The 23,560-nt window shown below is 40.1% G+C and overlaps 3 protein-coding genes across 4 annotated transcripts in view; 1 reads left to right on the top strand and 2 right to left on the bottom strand.

Moving 5' to 3' along the window:
• The window catches only part of LOC117600044 (cell adhesion molecule Dscam2-like), an 83,849-nt gene extending 63,213 nt beyond the window's left edge, over positions 1-20,636 (bottom strand). The window contains exons 1-4 of the mRNA XM_076692641.1: positions 20,144-20,636; positions 19,928-20,069; positions 17,459-17,713; positions 15,627-16,558 (exon numbers count right to left, since the gene is read on the bottom strand). Coding sequence (XP_076548756.1) covers positions 15,627-15,756 — 130 coding nt within the window. The 5' untranslated portion in view covers positions 15,757-16,558; positions 17,459-17,713; positions 19,928-20,069; positions 20,144-20,636. The remainder of the gene's footprint in view (positions 1-15,626; positions 16,559-17,458; positions 17,714-19,927; positions 20,070-20,143) is intronic.
• Positions 20,637-20,771: 135 nt separating this feature from the next.
• LOC117600049 (delta(3,5)-Delta(2,4)-dienoyl-CoA isomerase, mitochondrial) lies at positions 20,772-22,333 on the top strand. The gene is made up of 7 exons (XM_034314989.2): positions 20,772-20,960; positions 21,049-21,199; positions 21,290-21,378; positions 21,438-21,565; positions 21,624-21,904; positions 21,972-22,098; positions 22,168-22,333. The coding sequence occupies exons 1-7, from the start codon at positions 20,912-20,914 to the stop codon at positions 22,264-22,266; spliced, it is 924 nt and encodes a 307-aa protein (XP_034170880.2). The 5' UTR covers positions 20,772-20,911; the 3' UTR covers positions 22,267-22,333.
• On the bottom strand, positions 21,986-23,459 carry LOC117600052 (dynein regulatory complex protein 8). Of its 2 annotated transcripts, XM_034314994.2 has the most exons (5): positions 23,321-23,459; positions 22,909-23,149; positions 22,640-22,850; positions 22,384-22,582; positions 21,986-22,120 (listed from the first exon to the last, which is right to left on the bottom strand). In XM_034314994.2, exons 1-4 carry the CDS (start codon positions 23,406-23,408, stop codon positions 22,457-22,459), a joined length of 666 nt encoding a protein of 221 aa, XP_034170885.1. In that variant the 5' UTR covers positions 23,409-23,459; the 3' UTR covers positions 21,986-22,120; positions 22,384-22,456. The 2 variants fall into 2 exon arrangements, with proteins under 2 accessions (XP_034170885.1, XP_076548761.1); XM_076692646.1 differs by lacking the exon at positions 22,384-22,582.
• Positions 23,460-23,560: the final 101 nt, after the last annotated feature.

Raw genomic sequence — 23,560 nt, 5'->3', positions numbered from 1 at the left:
ACTCCCGCCGATCAATTCCATTCAACGGATCAGTGAAAATACACGGTACAATGGATATAACGTTTCGTGCTGTAGGGGTCCATTCATCTTGGACCATTCCAGTCGGCGCTGCTTTTTCAGTTGTTCCATTAACTCTTATTTTTCCTTGGACCCGCCCACAAGCTATCCCGTGCCAGCACAGCGAACCCGGCACGAACAGAACCAAGAACTTTAACCCCCGGGCACCGTATCAAGGCATTTCCTTGCTCTCTCCCCTTTTCACTCCTACAGACTTCTCTATCCCCCCTGCCATTTCTTTCCTACCGACCATCAAAAGACCGTTCTTTCACCTGCAGCCAGGCATTGTGCGCCGGATGCTGTCGCGGCTTATCGTTGCTCCAAGAAGCGGCGAGAAGGAATAGAGAATTTAGCGGCACGTAAATACGCCGGCTTCAATTAATTTCCATCGGTGCGTTATAATTTTTCAGCGAGATAAAACCTTCCCCTTTGACTGATTCTATTAAGATCAAAGAAGCCCATTTCCAAGAAATTAAAGATACAATCGGAAAAATAAAGAAAATTTTCATTACAACTCGAGCTATTGATTTTAATTCAACTTTGGTCTCCGAGGTCAACTTTGGACCTCGTTAATAGGTCGGACAGATTAATCGCGTTCGAGGAAATTTCGAAAGGGACCTTATCGATGTCCAGAAACATTCGAAATTGTGTTTGCGACTTGTTCCGCGAACGTACACGTGTATCGATGAAAGGAACAAGTTCCAAGGGACCGTAAGTTCAAGTCACCCTTACGTACACGTTCTACCAGTACCTATATATATTTTCCAATTCCCTAACGTGCTTCCTGCGAAAGTTACCATCCGGAGAGATCGATGCTGATAGAATTGCTTCAAGATTTCAGGTCGATGGCCTGTCCACGGAGAGGTGAGCTTCTTTCCCACAGTAATGGAAATACATTTGTCCAGAGCATAGTACACGCTCCGAAGGGCGCCACTTCTGTTCCGCAGAAGGAAATATATATGTGGAATAACATCCAGCTGGGTAGAACTTAACCGAGGACGTCGTTACCAAGCTCCCTTACCCTACTACGATTCTTTCTCCAAGCAAATTCAATCTTCTGCGCCATTAAAGAGATCTTAGGGAACGCTTAAATTTCCACGTCGAAACCAGCAATGCCGAAAATTACCGTCAAATTGAATTATACCTCATCTAGAATGATGAAGATGCAAAGAGGGAAAATAATTTTAAAAAAAAGCCTCGTGTTCTCGTCGGTTTGAAATAGCGCGAGCAAAATGGCCGAAATAACGCAATCTTGGACAAGGTTCGCGGTACAAAAGGCAGAGCTTTTTGCTTTGAAATTATGTCGGTCGCGCGTGAGCGGAATATCCGCTCGAGGTTACGTTTCCGCGAGCACGAGTCTCGTCTACTCGAACTCGCGAGACGACTATAAGAGAAAGAAAGAAAAAAAGGGGGAAACAATACGTGGCAGACCGGGTACGAAACTATTTCACGGAAGTGGCGTGAATAGCATTGTTGCGGTCCACGGCGTCCTTTCCCCCTAGGGAGAAAACCCATTCTCTCTGGTAACTTTCTAAACAGGCCACTCAAGGTTGCTCGCAATGCTCATGATTCTTGTCGTATTACGCGTCAAGCTACAACCTACACGTGTACGTGGAAATTTATGCTCATCATAAATCGCAGAACGTGCCGGATGATTTTGAAAATTGCCAGCTACGCGAAATGACGCGTACGAGGACGAACGTAAAACGGAAGACGGTCGCGGTTAAAAACGACGATATTCGTAAAAGCAATCTGACATGGAATGATTCAGTAGAACGACTCGATGTTTGGAGGGACGTTTCCGTTCTTGTCACTTCGATGTAATTAATTAGTAATTTCATGAGTTACCCGAATTGGATGTACATTTGAAATCTTGTCAAACTGACATCGTTTGCTTATCGTGCAAACGAAATGGAATATTACTAGATAAAAAATATACTCTCTCGATATTAAGCCAAACAGAAATTAAGGTCACAAAATTAAGGTCATTCGATAGATTCAACGGTATTTTGGTGAATGTGTGTCAATAATTTAACCATTTCAAATGGAAGAGTGAATTGTTTGAATTTAAAGAGATAATATAGAAGAGCAAACATAATTTAATTAAATTTCAAACATCATCACTATTAGGCGAGTATATAGGGTGTCCCAGGATTAAACGATGAAACTGCACCAGCATGTTCTATGAGTAAAAATAAGAAAAAATGTTATATAAACATAGGTCCGCAGATGCTTCATAAAATAGTTATAATAAAAAATCGTGTATCGTTCAGACGTTAATTCACGGAATGAACTAATGTCAAGTTTGCATTAATAACGGTGGACAGCACTTTGAAATGGAAACATAAATTTCTCTTCAATGTAATAAAGTATGATAACAAAGCGTTTGCAGGCCTATGTTTATATAACATTTTTTTCTTATTTTTACTCATAGAACATGCTGATGCAATTTGATCGTTCAATCCTGGGACATCCTGTATAAAGTAGCAATTTGAAGATGAACTTGGGACGTTATAACGCGAACGTGTATCGTCAACAAACGTCACGCGTGTATTTCATACGTAAGTGATTTACACGTGACGTGAGCACCCATGATTTAACCATTGGCTGGCGTGCAACAACAATGGAGCGACAAGAACTAGAATCAAACGCGTATTTCGTGGCTGGACGACGTGGTGGGTGACTCGACGCCAGTCACGCTCATAATTGCTTCCCGATTAGATACTGTGCTCGTTCGTTCGATCGATTTCGGGATACGAGAGCGCGGGAAACGGCCATTGCCGCGTGTGTCGACAGATATATCGCAAGAAAATCAACAGGCGGCCGTACGCGCCGCTCTTCTCTATATTTTTCGGATTAATAGGCGTGCGAATGGAGCGGCGCGACGCGTCTCGCATCCGACGCCCCGCGACCACGCGCTTCCACCGACGTGTTTTATTTAATATCGACAAGTTCAACCTTTCAGCCTCTTTTCACCCTCCATCGATTCTCTTTCTACACGTATCGGTTCATTTTCGACTGTCAATATTTCGTTTTGTCAATTAAGATGCTCTCCAAACGTAAATACCCATCATTCATTAAGGCTATGAAAAAAAAATATATTCTAAATATCTGTCAATATCGGATTTCCTCAGAGACCGGATATACCCGGCTGCGATACAAGAGCGGAAGTAGAGGTAAAACAGCGTAGAGCAAGTCTTCTGTTATTGATTGGTAGATGGAAATTTATGGCCCCATTATATTCCATCGACGCAATATATTGTCGTGTAAATTGGACGTTAATGAAAATTGACGGTATAATAATTCAGTAAATTACCTGGGAACAGGCACGTCGCGGCGCAACAACATCGACGAACATTACAAGTTGTTTGCCTCGCTTACGAATCATCGTACCTGCGCGACGGGAACAGGTTAGATGGCAAATAGTAAACCGGATCGAACGAACGAACCTGAACATCCGGTTCGATTAAAATTTCATGCCGCGCACACGCGAACAGGCTATCTTTGTTTTCGAGCCATAAATTTCAGCCGAACAAGGTCGATTTCACGATGGGTGGGAGCTGGAACATCCATTCCGTCAGGCATCGATTCATGATTCAAGCTAAATCACGATTGATTGCTATTACGGCAGCCAGCGCTGCATTCCCGTTAATGGGACGAAATTGGACTAGTCGGTTAACCGATCTTGACAGCGTCCAACTTTTCCAACATAATCGCATCGTCTATCAAAACATTTGTATTTTCATCATTCTTTAAAAGTCATTTCATACAACGACGAGGAAATAATAAAGATTCGCTCATCGTACCCAGCTCGAAGTAATCAATTGAACGCGTCTTAATCAACGCGATCCGATCAATTGATTCCAGGATGTAAAGCCTTTTCAAAGGAATCGCGTTATAGTAAAAGAGAGATTATTATAATTCGACTAGATGGTCATTATGGAATTAACGAAGGAAATCCTGCACTCGCAGCCCGATTCAAGCCGGTGATATTTGCCAAGGCACGATTAAAAGTAAGAAAAACCGATAGATGGACCCGGCCAGTTTAATGCAGCTCCATTGCACTCGAGTGGGCAACTCGCCGAGAGAAAAGGAGAATCGTCCGAGGCCGAATCAAGCCGTTATTCTTTTTATTAAACGGACGTTTAAAAATGCATCCGTGAACTTCGAAAATCAGGGTGAAACGAGAAAATCTAGAGCAACAGATGTTCTAATAACCAACCACCGAGAACAAATAATACTTGATCCCTGAACATCCGGAATGCTTCTAAAAATACAACGTATAAAAGATACTTCCCGTTGACAAAGTTCCAACTTTCCCAACCCCTTTATCCGCAACCACTCGAAAGAATGTTCCGCCATATGGCGTTTTCAAACTTTATCCGATTATTTTCCAGCTACTAGATCCGGTACGAGTGAAACGTATGAAAATGTTTTTAAAAAACCGGACGTCGCGTCGATAGAATTCAACAACCTCTATCTCGGCCGGGCTGCATAATAATGTCTCAAGCAACGGGAGCGTCTTAAAATCTTTAAATAAGATTATAGCGACGGCGGTGGAAACCGTATCTACACCTTTTTCCCCTTAAGCTTTCACAGGGTGTCGCGCCACGAAGCCATTAACCGCGAATTTAAGGAACAGACGTGATACTTGGAAACAGCATTTGAAAGGAGGCTTTTTTTCCCCCAAGGGACGAACGGACAACGGGTAGCACAGCTCGGCCCAGGAAAAAGACAGCTTGGGCGCATTTTACATCGTACATCCGTAATGGCTGGACCGTGGAATGGTTGGTGAATGGAGAGAAGCTGGATGAGGCGGAAGTAACCCGAAGGAAAGAATGCAGAGAGAGAGAGAGAGAGAAGGGGTGGCTCTGATCAAGAGGCAAATGAGCGCCGCTCAGATTGCCGGCTCTCATTATCCGACCCGAGTTATCATACACGTTATTTTCCCTTAACAAGACTTTTTTCCTCGCGATTTCGATTCGAGCGTGAACAACGTTCAACCAACCGTCGGACAATAACGATCGAAAGAAAGCCATTGCATTGAAAGCAACAATTTCGAATCGTGATAAGATAACATGTATGGTTTGTGTTTAATCATCGTTAAAAAAATAAGGTCAATTTCCTCTTCCAAGAACAGATTTGTCAATGCGATATTCATAACGTAACTTTGCCTTCGGTGTTTACATACATCGCTGTTAATTTACTAATTAATGCGTTACTGCTATACCAATAAACGCAGCCGACATAATACTAGCTACATCGATTCAATCTATTTCAAATGATACAATTAGCCTCCAATACAAGCTATAGAATTACCGGCGAAAGCAAATAACCGTCGACGTTTCTTCCCTCGGCATTGTAATCACTATTGAACCGACATCAATTCCATGAAATGCACGAGAGACTCGTGTTACATTTACCTATTTCGATAATGAATTATAATGATTAACTATAATCCGGAAACGTCGAAACCAATATTGTTATCCATAAAATTGTACGTTTAATGAAATTTCGTAGAAATTTCGGAAGCGACGTCGATTTACGTGTAACAAAATTCCTATTGACGGTGTGAAGCATCGGGTCGAGGGATTAATTCCATTTTACATGTACCTTTCGACTGTCCGTAGACATTGAGAATGTCAGGCATCGGGAATACGTGGAAACGGCATCTCGAAAGGCGTGTTCTGTCCATCGAACCGAGAAGGAGCGATAGATCGGGCCGTGTAGGCGATGGTTTAGTGCATTCCGTGTCGTAGATCCATTGTGGCCCGTAGGATTACCGAGTGGTTCAATGGACGCGCGGTCGATCCAGTCTGCGGTAGTTGTGCTCGGTATTAACCGTGGAACGGTAATTAAACACCCTGTGCTTGGTAATCTTTCGTCCTAATAACAGAAGGTAGACGTTTCTGGTACGACTGAAAGTTACCAAGGGCCTTCTGCCTCGTTGCCAAGAAACTCCTTTTAATGCTCGTCAATGACGGAACTCTATTGGACAAACAACGCGCACACTCGTCCCTCCACTTGCATTCACCGTCGAGCTGAAACTTTGTTCGTAAAACAGGCGGAAACAGGGGGCTCATTGCGGTGTATCAATTTAACACAGTTTCAAGAAGGATATATTGAACGAAGCGGTGACTTTTAACGTTTAAAGTGTTTTCGTTGTTTCTACAGGCATGATGAAATATTATTTACAAACGTTATACATAGGAAACCATGATGTAGCAATAACGCTTTTATAGTTAACTGGAAATTTCTGAACTACCTTTCCTTAAGCTATGTGTACACGAGGGACAAAAAATGGTAAAGTATAGAGAAAAATCTCGGTATAGACATGTAGAGACGTGTAAACACCTTTTAGAATTGCACCGTAGAGCTTTACGGTATCTCTACAGGAGAGTGTTTTTGTAAAGATTTTTCTACCGTGTAAAACACCTTTCAGTAGAGAAATTTTTGTCTCTACATCGGCTCTACGAATTATAGAGATGTATAAGTTGGTAGAGCTCTACCTAGTTTCATATGCTTTATTTTGACACAGCTAACGAATTTTTAAGAATGTGTAGGAAAGGAACTATTAAATATAAATATATTTATATGTTTTTATTTTATTTTTATATTTTTTATTTTGAGCTGTAGAAGCGGCGGGAGGGTTGGCTGAGTGCTTTTTATGAAAGTCTTTGATATTTTTAAATGCTATTTTAAATATTTATGCCTGCCACAGACTTAATCCCTCGAATATTGCCCCGTAGTGTTCGGAAATCCTTATATAAAATTTATAAATATCTATAATAAATATAAGTGTATATTTTATTTGTAAATAATAATAATAATAATTTATATACAATAAAATATTTATTAATTAAATCAATAAATATTTAATAATTATATATTATGTATATCATTTGTTCGGGACTCATCTTACTTCTTTACTCCGCAAAAATTGGAATCATACTAAATGTGCTTCAACGCTTTTCTACCTGGTAGGGTCTACCATACATCTACCAGCCTACTCTCGTGTACATACACAGAGCTGTAGAGCGCTAATGTAGAGCTCTACCAAAAAATTCTCTACAGCTCTGAAGTAAAGCGAATTTATGGCAGAGACACAGTCTCGTGTACACGCGTATGGTAGAGGAAATCTCTCTTTCCCGTAGAGCTTTACCATTTTTAGTCTCTCGTGTATACATAGCTTAAGGCTATTAAATGATGAAATTCAGACTGATATAGAAATTAGCGGTTGAAATGGTCAGGCGAAAACGAGCTAATTAGCACCCCAACAAGAAGGGATTACTAGACAAATTAGCGTACGATCGATGAACGAGTTCGAAAACAAACTGCTCGGTGTGGTCGGAGCTTTTGAAAGTGCGAAAGCCTCGAACTAATTCGGTCCGGGCAGGCATCAAAGAAAAACGACGTATCTAACCGTGGGGAAGGATGTGGTCAGCCGTCCGTTCTACATCGGGTTCGTTGAATGAATCCGGAAAGGGTCGAGGGGTCAGGGAAGCTGTTTTGCCTGAATGGATGGCCCCTGGAACGGGTCGAAGAGAAGCGTCGGTACTCGTTATTAGCCGTGAAGCTTGCGCCGTTTCTCCGATGGTAGTTGCCGAGTAAACACTTTGATTTATGTTCCACTGTACCCCCGATAAGGATAAACCGACCCCCACAAGAGTACCATCAACCGAATGGAAAGGGAGATTGAACGAGGGGGTTGCATCGTTCCACTCAACTCGTACAATCCGGCAACTGTTCCCTTCCAAACCGTACTTGCATCTCCTCTAAATTTTACCTCCACCACTCTACCAGCTTCCTGTTTCTACTCTATGTATCTTGTTTCGTCTCTTTGTCTTCGTCTATCCGTGTTTATCCCGTTCTTCGCCTCTCCTCCGTCTCCACTTCCCTAGCCAATTCGCAACGCTACTCTATGTACACCCAGTATACTAACTCGAAATTCTCCATCCTCTCTATCTATCCGCTTCCCCTCGTCTCTCAATGGTATATCGCGGCTCGTGTACGTGGTTATTACATGGTTCCGTTTACAACAGCACGCTCCTGCATCCAGACAACGGATATCCAACGCGCATCGCCAGAAAACAGTGATACATCCTGCTATACACAACGGTTCTCGGCTTGTAACGCGTTTCACGCTTGTGCGGATCGTGAATGACCCGTGGAGCTCATCGAAGATACAATTGTAATTTTTCCTCTCTTTGAAGCGACTTTGATGTAATTAATATAATTTCTCTCAGTGCATTTACACGTTTCATCTTTCAACGTGTTTATTGTACCACATATACATGGAACATGTACATGGGAATTTATCGTTCTCAAAGGGTTAACGGCACAAGAAATACTAAACAACCCTCATAACAATTTCGCGAAATTGCGAGTGATTAACGCTAACCTAACTGTTCTATTTCCTGGCGAGAATCCTGGCTTCCTCCTCTATCGTCCAAGAAACAAACACCTATAAACCATCCTCGTCGTTGGTGAACGATTTTCGCGAGGGTGAACGAGAAAGCACAGTGGTGTAAATGAAATTTTGGAAAAATCATTAGTTCAACGAGGGAACACGCAACACGGTTCCATTTAATTTCTTGATTTATCGTGGCTCATAAACACGATTACAGTGCGGTTTTGTCGGTCTGGAATAGTAAACGTATACGGAAGACAAGCGGTTCCGGAGCAGGCTGTTTCTGTCTGACGGGAAACAGGAGTCTATAAATGGCACTGGCTGACGCTGTTTAACGACTTTCCCGAAGCCAACAACCGAAAAGTAAGTTCCCGTTGCTCGTCAGCCAGTTTTCGCACGGCTATATCCGTTCGCGATCGTTGATTCGCGAAGGTGAAATTCCCGGCGCATAAAATTTCACTTGTAAATATATACCATCCACAGAGAACGACTTTTACGTTTACCATTTCATTCGTCTACCATCACTATTTCATTTCACTAAACAAAATAATGGGTCGAATGTGAAAGCTTTTTACTGGGAAATTACCACCGCAATGATAACGATATTTTTCTTGTATGGCACTGAAGATTCCATTTAATTGGTCAGAATTAACGGAGGAATAAAGTGGAAAAGTAATTGTAATGAAAAAGATATTCGATTCTTTTTACTCCTCTACTACCCTCCTCGGTCAAAAGTTATTCCTTCGATACTTTATTTCTCATCCCGAATGCTCTTTTGTTTTTCCTTTTCACATCCCCGTACGTTCTCCCCCCGTTCCGTCGATATTGAATTTTCATCATACCGCATTACCTTCCTTTTTTGTTATCCGCTATCTTCTATATTGATTAATGTATCCATGTGTTTCTTCGTGCTCTCGCTTCCTTTTTATTATTTCCAGCACACCTCCTACCTTCCGGCCTGGTATCGGCCGTTTTTATTTTTCCATCCTTCATCCCTGCCGTATTGCACTTTTCAATTCTACCTGTCCGGTAACCACTGGATACCGCTCCGATAATGAATATTCAAATTTTTCGCGAGACTCGCGCCACGATGCAAAAATGGACCTCTTTCTATATACGTGACACGTCGCAAAATTTCATATATCGTCCGCATCTTCGACCGTCTTATCGTTCTTTGCTTTTTTCTCAACCCGTAAAATTCGATTTAAAGATATAACAATTAATACCCTACAGATTGTTTCTTTATTTCGTTTAGCGATAAAGTTCAACGACCCTTTTTCTTAACGCTCGATTTAATATTAATACGCGTAATGGAAGATGGTTACTCCGCCGCCTGAAGCTAAGTAGTTGAAACCATTATTAGTCTGACGGCTAACGTCTGACTCCGAGTCGACCTTATCTACTGGGCGGCTGTATGTCTGACCTAAGTAGAGCTTATCTACTTCCTGTTTCCCGGAATCGTTTTCTCGTGATTGATCGCATTTTTATTGCGTCTACCAGTTTCATCTTGCTCGATCTGTTAAATGATGTCTCGAAAGTTCCTACCACTATAAATTTTACGTTTCAACTTCCACCTTTACGATCGGTGCGAAAATTTCAAAATCAAAATGAAAACATAGAAAAATAAGAACGTTTAATTGAAATATCTAAATTACATTTGCGCTATAAATTTAATTCGGCTGAATATTTCAATCATTACCATAAATTAAATTTAAGAAAGCAAATTGTATACGCCACTAACAGTTCGAAATAGCACCCAGGGGCATTAGATTAAAAAATAATTCGATCATCCACCCGATACCTGCACTATGAAAGTCAACGTATTAATAAATCAATTGTCAGTTAACAGCGCACGACGGTCGTATAAATTTCATCAAGCCACGACAACGAGTTAACCTTGTTCCACTGATAAATCTACAACACCCTGGATCGCAGTGATGCTTGAAAATAAAAACACAAAAAACAAAGCGCCATAACGTCACGTTAAACGAAACACCATACGCGTTTGTTTTTGATTGAATAATATTTTAAACAAAATCGGTTGCGTTCCTACTTCTCTTGTGTTCTCGTTGTCGTTTTTAATTAAACTTAAACTAATTGCTTTTCTATGAAAGCTGAACGGCTAAAAAAAGGTCACACAGGTGCATACACGATGCATCCATACGAATGGCCACCAAATGCATCGGCTATAATTGCATCATTCCGATATAGTTTGGCAGTCGGTTCGATTAACAATCATCGTTTTCCATCTAGTCGTACATTGTTCAAATATTTGTCGCGCTGCATGGAATCATATCGATACGTATAAACTTATAAAAACATCCCTCGATATTCTACCTCCGAATATCGGTGCAGCTACGAAACGTTCCGAACGTTTCCGGTGCGAACCACCTTTTATTTCTTCGTTATCGTGTTGGTTTTACGTATGCCGCTCGTTAAGATACCACCTCGCGCAATGATATCTTCCGTAACCCTGATTTTTTAAGCGATTCGATGGAAACACCTCGAGGTAGTTGAATTAGACGTCTAACACGTACGATTAGTATTAGACGAGAGATTAAAGTTTACACGCGAGGGTTAACGCCAACGACTTTTGCTAAGCCTGAACAGGAATGATGTACAGAATGATGTACAAAAAATAGAATTTGTCGGAATTCTAGAAAGATATTTCCAAGTCGGCAGAAGGAAGGAATTTATTAAGCAGGTAGCGAAATACCTCAAGGTATCGAGTTTCAAAGGTACCGGATGACTTTATAATTCCTCGTACATCCGAAGGTTAATCCTTTAATCCAATAACCGTGAAAGCGACGTTCGATATTCGAACGCACTTGAATTGAAATCAGAAAAGGCGTCTCGAGATCCTTCGGATGCAAGAGCGATAAGGAGGAGCTTCTCAAAGGAATCGGGAGGAAAAAGCGGTTGCTCCGTTTCAGCGAGCCGTTCAAAGAAGAATATAAATGCCAAGTGTCCACTCGCTCTATAAGACCTTCTCTCGAACGTATACTCTATCTCGTCACGCCATGATCCAACAAGAAAACTTTTTCATGGAAAGGATATTGTTATCCTACGAATAAACGATTCGTGTCATCCAGAAAAATTTGATAAAATACCGTTTTGATACCCTGGGGACAAATGTGAACCAGCCGGACCTGATCATTAATCTACGTCCAGAAGCCTTGATAAAAGTTCGAGAAAATATTTTAAAAATCTAATTTGAAGCGATACACTTCTTCAAATTCGAATTAAAAAAAAAAAATGCTATTAGTCCTCTCTGTAGTAATTAGGACAATTAATTACCTCTCGTGACGTTTAATACGCCACAAGATCAACGACGAATGGTGTCAAAATTCATACGGCAAATTATCGCGACAGATACGTTCCCTTTTCAAGACGAGAGACACGAATGCCGAGTAACATTGTTCTCCTAATCGATTCGTCGTCGCATAACCAGCTAATTCTCCGGGACAATTATTCCTGCACACCTGACATAGCGCCACCTTCTCCATTAGCGACATTAGCCAGTCTATAGTTGATGCATTTCAGAAACGACCCTCGAACCCTTCGCCGCGAGAACTAACTTTCCTCTCTAATCGCCTTTGACGTTAAATCACTCGCGCGTTTCCAGGGTCGTGGGAGCGGTAAAATTCCGGGAAAATCGAGACCCCGTTTAATCACCGGATATCGTGTTGCTTAATTTTCGACTCTGACGAATTACCGTTCTATCATGGTTAACAAATGGAAATTTCATAGCTACTTTCGCCAACTTCTCACAATGGAGGGACAAGTTATGAGGTAACGCGGTTAACGCGACCCTTTCACCCGATTTCACGGCGTTACAGTTTAAAGGAACAACCGAACAAGCGATTTTCGTTATATTAATTTGAAAAGGTTAATCGATCACGAGACAATAATGTTTCTATTGAGAATTAAGATCATCGTAACCTACAGGTATTGAAAGAAAAGAAATGAAATTGGAGATGAAAGTGTAACAAAAATTCAGATTTTTTATTTCCGGTACCTCTGTTTCATTTTTTTCCCCCGAATTCTACAAATATTTCAACAATCGCAGATGAAATTTCAGCGCTCACAAAGCATTGCCTTCGATCATGGAAATTGAAACGAATACGTTATGAATTTAATTTATCTCGAATTTCCTGGTAGAAGTTGATTTCTGAAAATCATCTAACCTTCTAGGGATATAAAGGAAAACTAGAGGTTTCCATTAACCGATCGCTTAATTATTTGAAAGAGCATGCAAACGAATCGTTTGTTTAACGCCCTCGGAGGGGAAAAAATCTGATGGCATGCGGTACGGGTTTTCGTATCCGCAAATGTTTCGCTGACCCCGATTCGCTAATGCAAATAACAAGATAAATTGCAGGTTACCCTCGTGGCTCGTTTTCCGCGTTAAAACGTAAAACAGGAATCGATTCTAGGGACGATTGACCGAAAGAAGAACACGTTCTTCAAACAAATTAATAATACAATTACGCAAAATTGATTGCCAACTCAACGGTAATATCCTTTGCAAACTTTTAGTCATTACAAGATTTTATCCTAGACGAAATGGATACATATGACCCACTGAACTGTGAGACACGAAAAAGGCGGGCAAACGCATTAACCTTTCGATCTTTTCAATTTCTTCTACTTCGAACTTTCTCACCCTGACATTCTCGCGCCTGATCTTCCCTACTTGTCACCGGAAACAGTCTCGTGACTCGGTTACTCGCTATCCAGAAGTTAAATCCGGAAGTTAACTTTACACTCGGGGCTCTCACGGCTGCTGTCGGACTAATTTCCAACGGTGAAGTCGCGTAATAATACGCGTATCCGTCTCGCGATTCGCGTTCAGTAAAGTTTAGGACGCTCCAGGCAGCGTCGCGGAACCGAGCGGAATTTGTTCCACCAAACTTGACGATCCATGAGTTCCTTATCCCGATGCCTCCTACATTTTATCGCAACTATACGACCGGCGAAATGTTATCGTTCGGTACCAACGAAACTGGCGTTGTACGATTTTACGAAAATCTACGTATATTACCGTTTCGATTCGACGCTGATCGAATAGACGTTACGCGCGGAGTTATCGATCAAACGTCCTCTCGCGATCCTATCGCTCTGGCAGAAAGGAAATGGATTTCATTGGGGAGGAGATCGACGACGTTTCTCTCTCTATTCAAAATGTATGCCGCTCTATCTACCAGCCGGTATTACGATAATTAATTTCCTGTTTTATATAACACCAATGGACGGAAGTTTATAAACATTCTTGAAATAAACGGAAAAAAAAATGGTTCGTGAAACGAAGAGGTGTTCTTCATTTAATATTGAAAACATAAGGGACATTAATAATTTTCATTATCTACTATGGATTTTATTTATGATTATTAAATTGAAATGAAATTCCGATGCATGAAATATGAATTGAAAGTAACGTAGGTATCTCTCATTCACCTGTATTTAATAAATAACGTGCAAATATTTCTTCACTTTATTTGCAGCGATATTTTCGAACGCGCGTAAAGGATAATTAACTGAAAAAATTTGTTCGATCTATTCCAGTAGCTTACACAACGATCATGTTCTGTTTGCGTACTCCCCTGCAAAGGTAATAACATTCCAGCTGTACCGCTTAATGTTTACAAAATATACGATGATCAAACAACGGCGGGCAAGTCTGAAATAAACACGGAACGTAGGTCGATGGGAATCGAAAAACCTTCTGACCGATCCAATATTTATCCCGGTGGCCTGCTTTCCAAAGGTGGCTCAATTCGCTACGTTACGAAAATTCCTGTGAGTTATTCGCGGTCCTCTCGAAAAGGAACAGGCCGACTTAAATATACATCTCAAGGGTACGTTTTTCGAAGAGTGAAAAACAAAAGGAATAGAAGCTATTGACGAAAACTAAAGTGTCCGAATGGACTGACAAGTTTTCAGGATCTGCAATCAATTTTCTTTTAAATTATAAATTTTCTTGAAATCCAGTAACGATTCGGTGAGTGAAATTTTGAAAATAAACCCCCTGAACGCATAAAATAAATGATAATAAAAGTGAAAATATTTTTCACCAGTTCTTTTCGAATCTGCCACTGTTAACTATGGCTTCAATAATTATTTTTTCAATAAACTGTATGGTTATCTGTACATGTACCACTCGAGCGGCAACGTTCGAATAAAACAATGCATATATGTATAGGTTGTACTGTTGTATCAGTAAGCCAATTAAATATTTCAACGAACTGGTATTATGAGAATACTGAAAATTGCGTTTTTCCAAGGACACTGTTTAAATTATGTATTGCGTTACGCGATCACTTGTAAACTGTGATCCCTGTTGTTTGAATGAAACTCTTTCAAGCAATGGTAAAACTAGCAAAGCTATTGACGATCCACCCTTTTGTCATTCTTATAAAAGTTACTAAAATCTGTTCGAACTCAAGTCACGAACTTGCTACGCGAGTTCGTTAACTTTTTGCCGGCTTCCACTTCCCTCTTTGGAAAGCGAAGCCTGATTCGTTTGGCTGCTACGAAGTCTTGTAAAAACTACCCTTTCATCTAACTCGTATTTAACAGCGTGATTCGTGATACGAACGAAAGAATGAAGCTCGGTTCGCGATTGCTTTCAAGCAAAACGGAATCCGTCTGTGAAAAAGTGCAGATTGCGCTGGCGTTGGTGGAAAGAGAAAAACGCCGGCTAACGATCGAGACCGATATTAAGATCTTTTTCTGTGGCGTTTCAGTAGCCTCACCCACCGATTGAAACCGATGAAATTTCCGTATCTAAAGAATCCAACAATTGGACCGTCTCTAAAGAACCTTCGTCGCAATTGTGCTAATTCAGAATGGATACCGAGACTCGACGGAGTCAGCGAATCGAAACGAAGGTGTCTTCCAAGTCCCTTTAGCCGATCGTTCTTGCTCGTCACGCTTCTGCCTTCGCAGCAAGATCTTTTCCTCCCTGTACCACCCTCGACTTGGAACGCGTTGCGCTTCGGCAAATAGTTGAAACCGGTCACGTAAGTACTCGGTGAATCCTATTCCGCGTACCTTCTTATTTACGACTTTGTTCTATTTCGAACCCTCCAGCGAATTCCTTTTTCCACAAACCAGCCGGTGGATGCATGCTTAGAACGTTCGTCAACTTTTCACTCACCGTGCATGGACGACAGGACGACGAGGATCCAAAAAGTCAAGGTACTCCAAGTCACGTGGCGTGCTGAATCGACGAGGAGATAGCGTCCCATCCTGACGCGACGCCAACTGTCCACCTCCTCGCGTTCCATCGGGCTTCGAAGAAGCGGTAGAAACTGGTTGGATGGAACGTCCACCAGCGGCCACTCGAGCCCCCTCGCAAGGGAGGCTATCTAACGTAATGTTTCTCTATGTATCTTAGCTATTTAACCTTTATCGAGAGGTTCAAGTACGAACACGTAAACTAATCTAGTCTCTCGGACACTTACCGCGCCGAGCGCCAGTGAGAGACTGTTCGACTTTCGTGCCGTGCGACAGGTTCCCGCGGCGATTCGTGGTTCGTGCGCAGCCGGTTGTCCTCGACCACCCTCGGCTCTTCTCGACCCTCGCCTCGGTTCACTCAGACATCGTGAATTCTCGTGCTTTCCTCAGTCCGCCAAGGTACACCGACTTGTATCCGTGTGTACCTATACAATAATCGACGCGCCTAAGGACGTGGTATACGTGGGGTTACGAGAAGCTCCGACCGCAGCTCAAGCCGCGCACCAGGGAATCCACCAGCTCTGACCGGCTCTCCTGGTCCGTTCCACCGTGATCCAGGGTACAACTACTCCCTCCTTGTCCAGCATACACACCCTCAGGCTGAAACAGCGGCTCCATGTTCCGTAGCAGTTTCCACTGCATACACGCATCGTTGTACACCACGTATGGTCACGACCACCGGCGCTAACCAGCAGCATCCAACGTTGACCTCAAAGAGCGAGGGGGATGCCGGTGTGTAACCTTATGCCGTCGCGTCGCCGTGAACGCAAATTAAATAGAGCGCGGCTTATGCCGCCGATTAGCCACCCTTTCGACGACTCGTCCGTTCCTCTAACAGCGTGCACGCTCGTCCTGAAATTATTATACCTTTTTACCAATTACTCGCTGCAAAAAGGCTGTAGGGCTTGTTAGAGACGAGCTGGCTAGTCGGATAGCCTGTCGTAGCCGTTGGTTCGCATTCGCAAAGCGGGCCACGCGTTTGCACGCCGTCCCATCGAGGTCCGGCGTGTTTGATGTTGCGCTTTTTGGCCGGTGATTGCACGCTTCCGCGTGTAAAGCAAATCGAGCGAACGATAACATCGCCGAGGGAGATTAAAACGAGAGTTTCGAGTATCCGCGTTGGGATCGTGCGTCGGTTTAATGGAACCAGACGAAATTGGAAGACACCGTCGTTCCGCGATATCATGAGTGAAATTATTCCCGTTTATCGGGAGTTTTCGTGGTAGGTAAAATCTGGTGATGAGGATGAACATTTATAACGATCGACGCTAATAATAATAATAATAATTTCGTTGAAATTATTCATATTTCATTCACCAAACATTTTTCATCAATTCTGCTACACAATAGAATAGGTTTAACCATGCGCAAGCGACATTTGATCCCTTTCCTCTCTCAATTTTCCCGAATATAACGAGTATTTCAAATATCATAATGCTTTTCGTTCATCAATAAAACTGCCGTTGGAAAACAGAACGCGCGTTGTGTTGGAATTATAAGCTGCGTGTACGCGCAACGTTCATACCTGATAACAACCGAGACAAACAGTGATAAAACCAGCCACACAATCTATCCAAACTAATTCAGAAATGATTGCTCTCATGGCACGGTCACCAGCAGCGTTTTGTGGTTCGGTTATTTTTCTCGTTTTATTGACGAGTGCCGGAAATCGATAAAGATTAGCGAAATGAAAGCGCAATAAATAAAAGCAATGGAAATTAAATTGTATGAATAAAAAAACAAGTCACGTACCTGTCATAAATGTTATTGGCGATCTCAGGATTGCTTCGAAATAGCTGTGTCTTCTCAAAGTTCTGGAAATCTTCAGAAAGTAAGTCGATGAATGACACGGTTTGACACAGTGTTACGATTAAGTAGCCGTAGCATACGCGATAGATTAACTCCTCTCTCCGAACTTCCGCTTCCGTAAAATCTTTGACGTTTGCGGTTTCCTAGTTCCGTTGATTAACTTGCGTACACTTAACTTTTCCCGTCGCCTCGGAAACTCTGCAACAGTGAAACCGTCGCGGTTAGTCGAGCGAAAAATCGAAAAGTATCATTATCCATCCAAGAAAAAATAATAAACACAAATCCATGGACAAGCAGTCTCTGAACATACTGCAACAACTTTTAATAGAGTTGTTTCGTCGAGCTTCAGCTTATCCGCGACGTCGAAACAATGGCTAAACTACTTTCGTCCGGATGCATCCTCTCGTCGGTTTTCAGAACACCACCTCCGCGAAGCTGCAAACATCTCGAGAAGACTTTTACCAACGATCGTTTGTGTCGCAAAACATCGCCAGCTTTGGCTATTATACGAATAGATTGGGGGAGTGGTTTAATTGGAAACTGATACGGCTTTTTGCCGAACAAAATCCATTGGCGCGGCTTGAGGTGCGGCCAGCCATGCAAATTGTTTGGAACTGTACGCGCAGCAAGAACACACGTATCCGAGGATCATTTGCGGCTACCCTGATACCCATCGCCTCGTTCCCCAACGCTATTATTTGTTGCGAGCGATCCCAAGGATCACACGTAACTGTTGACGTCTTCGGACACGGGATCCTCAGCCAATGTTTTGTGGTAAATTAATGTCGAGAGGCACTGGTGATTAATAGATCCATTTTGTGATCCATCGCATCTGGTTTACTCGCGATTACTCCGGGTAAATGTCTACAATTAGGGCACCAACGAGAAATCAATTGAAAAGAGGTAAATTCTACGTACTTTTGCCCCCCGAATCAGAAACTGTTGATAAAATTTCGGGGTCGCTTGTATTTACTAAGATATTGTGGTAAGTATTGACATAAAATCATTATTTTCAAAAGTTAATGACTTTGTGGGGTAGACAATACTTTTAAAACGCGTCACTAACTTACATAGGTTAAGTTAGGTTATCAGAAAATATATAACTTACCTCACGGCAAAAACTTGACCGATCTTAAAAAATACAAGCGACCCCAAATTTTATCAACAGTTTTGGATTCGAGAGGCAAAAATACATAGAATTTACCTCTTTCCAATTGATTTCTCGTTGGGGCCCTAATTGTAGACATTTACCTTACTCCGAATTCAAACGAAAAGTGGAGAAATGATGGACCGTTGTGTTTCTATGAACGGAACATCTAAAATTCTCTAAGATAACTTTTCAGATACCTTGAATATTCACGTATCTTTCATTTCAACGACATCTGTTCATGTCCGTTCATTTCATGCCTCAATTATCGTTACTGAAGACTACTTTCTTCTCGCCTTTCGTTAATTATAAATAATAATCTCAACTCCTTCGATAGACGGAAACTTCGTAAGCGAACGAGATCCAAGCACCTTATTTTCTGTTTCTTTTAATTAAAAATAAAAATCCAAAGTTCCTTCGTTACTCTTTTTCTTTGCCCAAGTGTACTTCAAAGAAATTCCGAGCAAAGATTTTAATGTCGTCACGGCGAAACTTCTCACGACGCGTTTTGCGAAAATACTTGGCGCAAATAATTTCTCATCGCGGATCGCGTAATTCAAATGATAAAAGCAAAATACGTATTAAGAGAGTGAAATAAGGAGGCAATCGTAAATTCAGCCGGTAGCATGGTTAATAAAATTTAATGCTGCAACGAAAAATATTACTACTTTAATGCAGAGCTTTCACGAGAAAAGGTTAGACTTTGACTCCCGCTGTGTTTCATATATGGAATTACTACTCTAACGCAACGTTAATATTTTTCATTTAAATATAATTATGTTATTATATTGACTCAGTTTATTGACTCAATAATTATGTCTCTGTCTTGTTACTATATAAACGTTCTCTATGAATATTTATAATTGAGCCAATGTTTCAGATCATTTCAGATTCGAACCAATTCGATAGGTCGATACTATCGATTCACAAGGAGAGCAATTTGTCGAACAGTTATGGACACGTACATCTTGAATAGTGAAAGATACATGCACCTCTGCTACGAAACACACGCGTACATATGTATGTACGCCTACCAGCAGCAATCAACATGCTAATCAAGCTTTTGAATCAATTCAAAGGATTTAGTTTCACAGTGAACTCAAGTTAAAGCGAACTTTCACTACCATCGAACAGGTTATTATAGAGCCAAGTAATACAGAAGGATACGATTACTCTTGCAGAGCTATCGATATAGCCCGATTATGTTATAACTTGGGAATCGAAATTAGATTAAATATAATTGTTCATAAATGCTTTGTAATTACCTTATTCAAGCATGATGACGATGTCACATGGCTGAAGCATCTTAGCTTCCCTCCATTTTTCTACCGATGAAACTGCTCTTCTCAATACACGATGTTAACGAAAGTTTTACACAGTTAGTTAAAATGCTGCAAATGCTTACACCTGCACAGTACCAGAATATTATGTTATTGCGACGGAATTAACTTTATTAATTGAAAATATGGTGGAAATCTTACCTTCCAACGCTCTTCAATTTAAACGCACACTACCGCTGACGAGGATAACTAGTAGTCTCTGGACGGTGGCATCATCTATCAGAAAGCAGTGGAAACTTTTTACCAAATGATTTTCATGGTTTTCCATTTCCTGTCCAAGTTCATGAATATAAGTTGGTTACACAATTATTCTTATAATTTGTCAGTTTTGTGCAGATTTTAACTGATTTCTAATAAAAAATAGAATAAAAGGTAGTCAAAATTGTCTTTTCACTTGGCTACTGTCACATCTCTCGTCGGTGATGACACTACTATTCCCCTCCACACCGACGAGATACTAGACTGTTGCAGTACAAAGTATTTCTGATTTTTATACTAGGATAAAGCAGATGGCGTTCGTACTCAAGGCACAAATTCCATGACCCTTTGAGAACAAAGGCGTGTCCAGACATCTATACCGCAGTTCACCAGAGTCCATAACTGCGACGCGCAGGTTGGAAGATGGTGGGGGAACGCAGCGAGCTCTCTGCTAATCGCTTTCCACTTCGTTTGGGAGTATCGCCAATCAGGGCGAAGATGCACACTGGAGAAGCGCGAAGAACGAAAACTGGTCTTTTCGCAGTTATGGACTCTGGTGAATTGCGGTATATATACTACAATCTGTAGTCACTGTATTTTATAAATAAAGATAATAAATGATACTTTGAACGGTCAGTTAAATAATGCCATACCCTTGAAATTAGATAGATAAAAATATTTATTAGTCGTCTTAGCTATTTTTTCATCAATATGAATCTAAACACTGTGCGTCAGTCACTAAAAAGTATTATAAAATCGCGTAAGAAATTATGTGCTATTTTATTTTAAATTGTTTATATATGTTTACAAGTACTGTCTGTAATAAACATACCACTAATATTTTCTAGGAATTCAATACAATTTTAAAATGAAATACTCCACTGAAAATGTTTCTAACAAATACAAAATGTTATCAGTGTCAGTACCAAAACAGTTTGTCTATTTGGTACAGTTAAACAGACCTGAGAAGCTCAATGCTTTAAACAATGATATGTGGAAGTATGTATTTATATTATACTTTAATCAATATTATACTCAAAACTTATAATCAGTATTATACTCAAATATTAATTATCTTACAATTTGTAGAGAATTTACAACGTGCTTTGATGACTTGGCAGTAGACCCAGAGTGCAGGGTGATAATTCTCTCTGCTGTTGGCAAAGCATTTTGTGCAGGTAAAGAATTATTTATTTCATTTCACAAACTATTATTCATTACAGAATTTTTCTTATAGGTATTGATATCCATGATATGGTAAAATTGGGTCAACAATTAGCAGAACACGAAGATGTTGCAAGGAAATGTAAAATTTTGCAGCAAAAAATAAGAGACTACCAAGATAGTTTCACTGCAATAGAAAAGGTTTAGTATATAACTCACTTAATGTGTCCATTCCTTTTTTGATAAAATTTTCTTATAGTGTCCAAAGCCTGTAATAGCAGCTGTGCATGGTGCATGTATTGGAGCAGGTATAGACATGATATCTGCAGTTGACATTCGTTATTCTACTTCCGATGCATGGTTTCAAATAAAAGAGGTAGATATTGGTATGGCTGCTGATGTGGGTACATTGCAAAGGCTTCCGAAAATTGTAGGTTCTGATAGTTTAGCCAGAGAATTAGTATACACTGCAAGGAAATTTACGCCCTCTGAGGCACTACAATGTGGCTTTGTTAGTCGTGTATTTGATAGTCAAGAAAGGTAAACAATTTTCCTATTAATAACATATTATAATAAGACAATTGAAAATACTCTCTGCTCCTTTCAGTTTAATGGATAATTCAATGAAGCTTGCAGAAGTAATAGCAAGTAAAAGCCCAGTTGCAGTGCAGGGATCAAAGATAAATTTGATTTATTCAAGAGATCATTCCGTCCAAGAGAGCTTGGATTATATGGTAGGCTTCTATACTATTCGACCTATAATAATTATTAATACATGTTTATTAATTGATTCGTTTTTATAGGTTGTGCATAATCAAGCTATGCTTCAAAGTGAAGATCTTGTAAATGCTACTATGGCTCAGATTTCTAAAGGAAATCCACCAATTTTTTCAAAATTGTGAATAAATATATATTTTGATGATATTTATATATGGAAGATGAATTTATATGTTTTATAATTTGAAATCATAATAAAGATATATTTTAAATGTTTCTAAAACGGTGTTTTTAATACTAACAAATTTTCTTCCTTGATTGTATGTTGTTTTTTAACGAATAGTGTTATTATAATTCATCAAAAAATTATAGATTTCAAGTAACTTCAGAAAAGGTCATAAGAAGACTCTCCAATCTACGTTTTTTAGGCATAGCTTCTAATCTCATAGCATCTAACTTATCAGCAATAGAATACACATTACTTTCAGGAGGAATTTTTACCTATAAAAACGTTATCTATGATTTCAAATAATTTTGTACCAAGTTATAAATACATACAAGCAATAAATTAATATAGTGTTCATAATTAATTTTGTTGGTATCTGGATCACAAGCAATAGACATCATATTATTTATTTCTTCCTTTGAAAATGGTTCTCCAATTTCCATCATTGCTTTTTCTAAATCATCTCTCACAATGTATCCTCTGTTTTCAGGGTCTAATAATTGGAATGCTTTTAATAAATCCTCTGGTTCAGCTGGTTTATATCTAAAAATAAATAAAAGATTAGAAACATATTTGTTGGCAAAGTTGTAAATTAACTGACTTGCGTTCATTAATAGCCTTGCACATGTATTCCAAAAATCTATTTAGTGGTACACAGTTGTTTCCTACATTTTCCACTTCAACCTGTATTTCTTGCAATTCTGCTTCAGTAACGACACATCCTAAGGCTCTGATAATGGTTCCCAAATCTCTAACATCTATTTCACCTGTTTTTGCAGTATCGAATATATCAAATGCTTCGCAAAGTCTTTTCTCCAATAACGATGGTTCTTGATTAGACACTAAATACAAGAATATTTATATAAATCGAAGTACAATGGGGCTACATTATATTATGCACTAATTTACTTTTATTTTATATAAATTGTGTGTGTCAAGCCTGGTATTCAATAGATGTGAATAATTGTTTGATCAATAAATCGTAATTTTGCATAAAAGTAATTAATACATACATCTTAGAGTTTCACGTGCAGTTAACCGTCTCGTAGCAATATTTTGTCTAATAGATGCGCGATTTGTGATACCAGGTAGTTCAGACATCGCAAATTTTAATTAAAACACACTTTAATATACAAATACAGAAAAAACTTATTTCTCAGTCTTTATACAAATTTACTTCTTAAATTAATGTTATATATATACACTTGTAAATTTATTTATATTTCTTGTTTATGCAATATTCATTTGTTAAT

Source organism: Osmia lignaria, chromosome 15 (assembly GCF_051020975.1).
Source record: "Osmia lignaria lignaria isolate PbOS001 chromosome 15, iyOsmLign1, whole genome shotgun sequence".
Taxonomy (NCBI): Eukaryota; Metazoa; Arthropoda; class Insecta; order Hymenoptera; family Megachilidae; genus Osmia; species Osmia lignaria.
Note: the sequence above shows the minus strand (reverse complement) of the source record. Positions and strands in the feature narration are given on the sequence as shown.

Bases quoted from the DNA above. Each gene is read 5' to 3' on its own strand.
- LOC117600052 (XM_034314994.2), bottom strand. From the start codon at position 23,408: ATGTCTGAACTACCTGGTATCACAAATCGCGCATCTATTAGACAAAAT. The intron at 23,150-23,320 runs GTATGTATTAAT...TCTTGTATTTAG, and splicing joins TGCACGTGAAACTCTAAGAT to TGTCTAATCAAGAACCATCG. The intron at 22,583-22,639 runs GTATGTATTTAT...ACGTTTTTATAG, and splicing joins ACTATATTAATTTATTGCTT to GTAAAAATTCCTCCTGAAAG.
- LOC117600049 (XM_034314989.2), top strand. From the start codon at position 20,912: ATGAATCTAAACACTGTGCGTCAGTCACTAAAAAGTATTATAAAATCG. The intron at 20,961-21,048 runs GTAAGAAATTAT...AATATTTTCTAG, and splicing joins AAAAAGTATTATAAAATCGC to GAATTCAATACAATTTTAAA. The intron at 21,200-21,289 runs GTATGTATTTAT...TACAATTTGTAG, and splicing joins TTAAACAATGATATGTGGAA to AGAATTTACAACGTGCTTTG.